Raw genomic sequence first — 3,914 nt, 5'->3', positions numbered from 1 at the left:
CGCGATCTCGGCTCACCGCAACCTCCGCCTCCTGGGTTCAGGCAATTCTCCTGCCTCAGCCTCCTGAGTAGCTGGGATTACAGGCACGCACCACCGTGCCCAGCTAATTTTTTGTATTTTTAGTAGAGACGGGGTTTCACCATCTTGACCAGGATGGTCTCGATCTCTTGACCTGGTGATCCACCCGCCTCGACCTCCCAAAGTGCTGGGATTACAGGCTTGAGCCACCGCGCCCGGCCATATGCATATATATTTAAAAAGTCAAAATGTATATTATTTAAAATATCAAAATACAGTATACTTGTGTATATATGTGCATATATATGTGTATGTGTATATGTGCATATATATACACATGTCATACATATATATATGCATTTACATACTGTATTTTGACATTTAAAACATGCCAGGTGTGGTGGCTTACACATGTAATCCCAGCACTTTGGGAGGCCGAGGCAGGAAAATCACTTGAGCCCATGAGTTCAAGAGCAGCCTGGGCGATATAGTGAGACCTTGTCTTACAAAAAAATAAAGAAATTAGCTGAGTGTGGTAGGTACCTATAGCTTCAGCTACCGGTGAGGCTGAAGGAGGAGGTTACAGTGAGCCAAGATCATGCCACTGTACTCCAGCCTGGGTAATAGAGCAAGACCTTATCTCAAAAAAAGAAAAAAAAGAAAAAAGATACACATGCTCAAGATGTCAAGATGTGGCTTCCCCATTTTGCTGTATTATTTCTCCTAGTGTAAGTTCTTGTGGATGTCAGTTTAGAGGATATCTTTTGCTTGACCTAATATCTTTTCTTCTTTTTCCTGACCTTCTACTTCTTCTGTCTCTTACTCTGGGTGTTCTTCTCTGTTGTTCAAAATTTAAAGAAACGTTTTTCCATTTGAGACTCTCTATGTTCCTATGTCTAGAAACATCCAGAAATCTTGACATCTTGCATCTCATCTACCATTAGGTTTTATAAAAGGACCGTCTCCTATGATAAATCTTGCTTCTTGCTTGCAGTGGTGGGGCCTGATGCTATAGCATTGGGTTCTCAAACTGCATGAGCGTGTGCATTGTGTCTCGGATACCTCAGTAGACTCCCCTACACAGGCAGTAACACATAGTTTGAATCCCCACATAAATTGAATAATAGCCATATTAAATACTCATGCAGTACTTCAGAGTTCACACGTGTTATTATATTCTTATAACAGTATTTTCTTCACAGGATTATTATCCCCTTCTTATGGTTGAAACTGAAGAGGTATTATTTCCTGCATCAAACAGCTAGTATGTGGCTTGAACCTGAGCCATCTGATTTGATGTCCCGTTGGTCATTCCATTAAATCATGCCTTTCTCTGTACGGGTAAAGATTGTGTTGGGTAACTCAGCCTTGCCTTCCAGTGTTACGGAATTTTATTTTATTTATTTCTGTATTTGAGTTCTCAGTAGTCTTCAGTCTCCTGTTGACTGGAACTCCCATCCAGAACAGCCTCCAGGAGCTGTACTCCCTCCTCAGTTTTGTGGAACCTGATCTTTTTTCCAAGGAAGAGGTGGGAGATTTTGTTCAGCGCTACCAGGATATTGAGAGAGAGAGTGAGTCAGGCAAGTTCCTTTCCTACTAATTATCCCCAAGAAATCTCGGCACAGAAACCATCCTCATGCATAATGGTTATAGGTAGAAAACAAGGAGAACTGATGACCAGAGAACACCTTACAGGGAGACAGAGAGCCACAGATATTTGGGAGATTTTAGATCACACATGTTGTTCTCAGTTGTCTGCTATTCATGACTCTCTTGTTTACCATGTGATTCCGTAGTAGGGCTTGTCTAGTTCATTTTTGGAGGAAATAGGAAGTGCCTGCTAATTTGCAGACTATTTTTTTCCAACTTGTATGATGGGAACCCTTCCTCTTTCATATAGCCGAGAGTTGTAGTCTTCTCTTCTTGTATCTTTGCCCCTCTGTGTTGTAGGATTATCTATCTATCTTGTGATATTCTCCTGGGATGATTTTTCAAAACAGATGGGAGGTATGCCAAATAGTGGGTTTGTATGTACTTGGAAAGTGTGAGTTTGAGGGACTTCTCACAGCAAAAATCCCCAGACTGCAGACTGAAGATTACCTGGCGAACTTGCTCTGATTACTCGCATGTTTTGGGTTACCTGATAAAATACAAGACTTCTAGTCAAATGCATGACATACTTGTATTACATAGGACACACTTGTGTTAAAAAGTTGTTCATTATTTATTTGAAAGTCACATTGAGCTGGGCACCTATATTTGCATATCTGGGAATCCTATGGGTGGTGTAATTCTAATTTAGAATAATTTTTGAAATTCAAGACATCTGGGGAAAGAATAAGGGATTTAAAGTCATAAACCAAATTTGAATGCTGGCCACATTCACATCCCAGCTGTGTGACTTCAGATAAGTTGCCTCATTTCTGAGCCTCATTTAACTCAGCTATAAAAATGGAGACAGTATTTCTCTCACCTGAAATTTCTAAGCTGTTATGCTGATCAATAAGATTAAATGCAAAAATACTCTGGAAACAAGAGCTTTGTTCATATGAGATTAGTAAGAATCAAGTTCTTTGGGTGTTCCTAGTTCTTGGGTTAAGAACCAGTAATGATTCCAGAAATAATTGGGAAGAAGATCCTAGTGAAGGAAGAAATATTATGAAAAATGCCCATCTGGCCAAGTGCAGAATAAGCGTGAAATAAGAAACAAAAATAAACTCCTTTAAGTTCTCTAGTAGTTCATTGCCTTGGTTCTACGTTTGTCCCATGCTTCTTGTATTTTTTTTTTTTGTCATATAGCTAGTGAACTGCACAAACTCTTGCAGCCATTTCTGCTGAGGCGAGTGAAAGCTGAGGTAGCTACAGAGCTTCCCAAGAAGACAGAAGTAGTGATATACCACGGCATGTCAGCATTGCAGAAGAAATACTACAAGGCCATTTTGATGAAAGACCTAGGTAATCAGAGGGCACCTGTCCATTTAGAAACTAAATGAGGATGTGATTTCATGTAGTAACATATTTTATGATCACACTTATTTGTATGATCCCAAGAATATGCGGTGGAATTTTGTATTGTGAATAATTCCGGTCAGCTACCACGGAACTGTGGCAGAGCTTCTTAAATGTAACTCAGCCTTGATTGTTGCAGTTATGAAATTTCCTTTTCTCCCCTCACTCAGTTTTTCTTACTGCCTGTAATTAAGCAAACACTTCCAGGTGTCCTAGTCATGCCTTTCATCCTCCCACCCTGTCAGATATGGTAGCCTACCCTCATCCACAGTGTTTCTTTCCAAGGTTTCAGTCACCTGCACTGAACTAGAGTCTGAAAATATTAAATGGAAGATTCCAAAAATAATTCGTGAATTTTAAATTAAACTCTGTTGTTAGTAGCGTGATGAAATCTTACTCTTTTCCACCCAGGACATGAATTCTCCTTTTGTTTTGCTATCCACGCCGTCAGCATAAGTAGCTGCTCTATCATCAGTCCAATAGTCATGGTATCGCAGTGCTTTTGTTCAGGTGACCTTTATTTTACCTAAAAATGGCCCCAAAGCACAGGAGTTGTGATGCCTGCATTTTGGCTATGCCAAAGAAGCCATAAAATGCTTCTTTTAAGCAAAAAGGTTTAAGTTCTCAAAAAAATGAAAAAAAAATTATATGCTGAGATTGCTAACAACATATCTTCTGTCTGTGACATTGTGAACAGTATATTGTTAAAATTGTTGTATTTTTATTATGAGTCATTGTTAGTCTTTTACTGTGCCAAATTAAACTTTATCATAGGTATGTATGTATAGGAGAAAACACAGAATACATATAGGGTTTGGTACTATCTGTGGTTTCCAATATCCACTGGGGGGTCTTAGAACATATTCCCCATGGATAAGGGAGAACTG

At 39.5% G+C, this 3,914-nt stretch overlaps 1 protein-coding gene across 1 annotated transcript in view; it reads left to right on the top strand.

Annotated features, from left to right (window-relative positions):
• CHD1L (chromodomain helicase DNA binding protein 1 like) overlaps window positions 1-3,914 on the top strand; it is a 59,296-nt gene that overhangs the window by 18,849 nt on the left and 36,533 nt on the right. Inside the window, exons 7-8 of the mRNA XM_017515160.2 lie at window positions 1,436-1,598; window positions 2,818-3,005. Coding sequence (XP_017370649.1) covers window positions 1,436-1,598; window positions 2,818-3,005 — 351 coding nt within the window. The remainder of the gene's footprint in view (window positions 1-1,435; window positions 1,599-2,817; window positions 3,006-3,914) is intronic.

The sequence above is a fragment of the Cebus imitator genome, unplaced genomic scaffold, assembly GCF_001604975.1.
Source record: "Cebus imitator isolate Cc_AM_T3 unplaced genomic scaffold, Cebus_imitator-1.0 Scaffold543, whole genome shotgun sequence".
Lineage (NCBI taxonomy): Eukaryota > Metazoa > Chordata > Mammalia > Primates > Cebidae > Cebus > Cebus imitator.
This window is presented reverse-complemented; position numbering and strand designations above follow the sequence as displayed.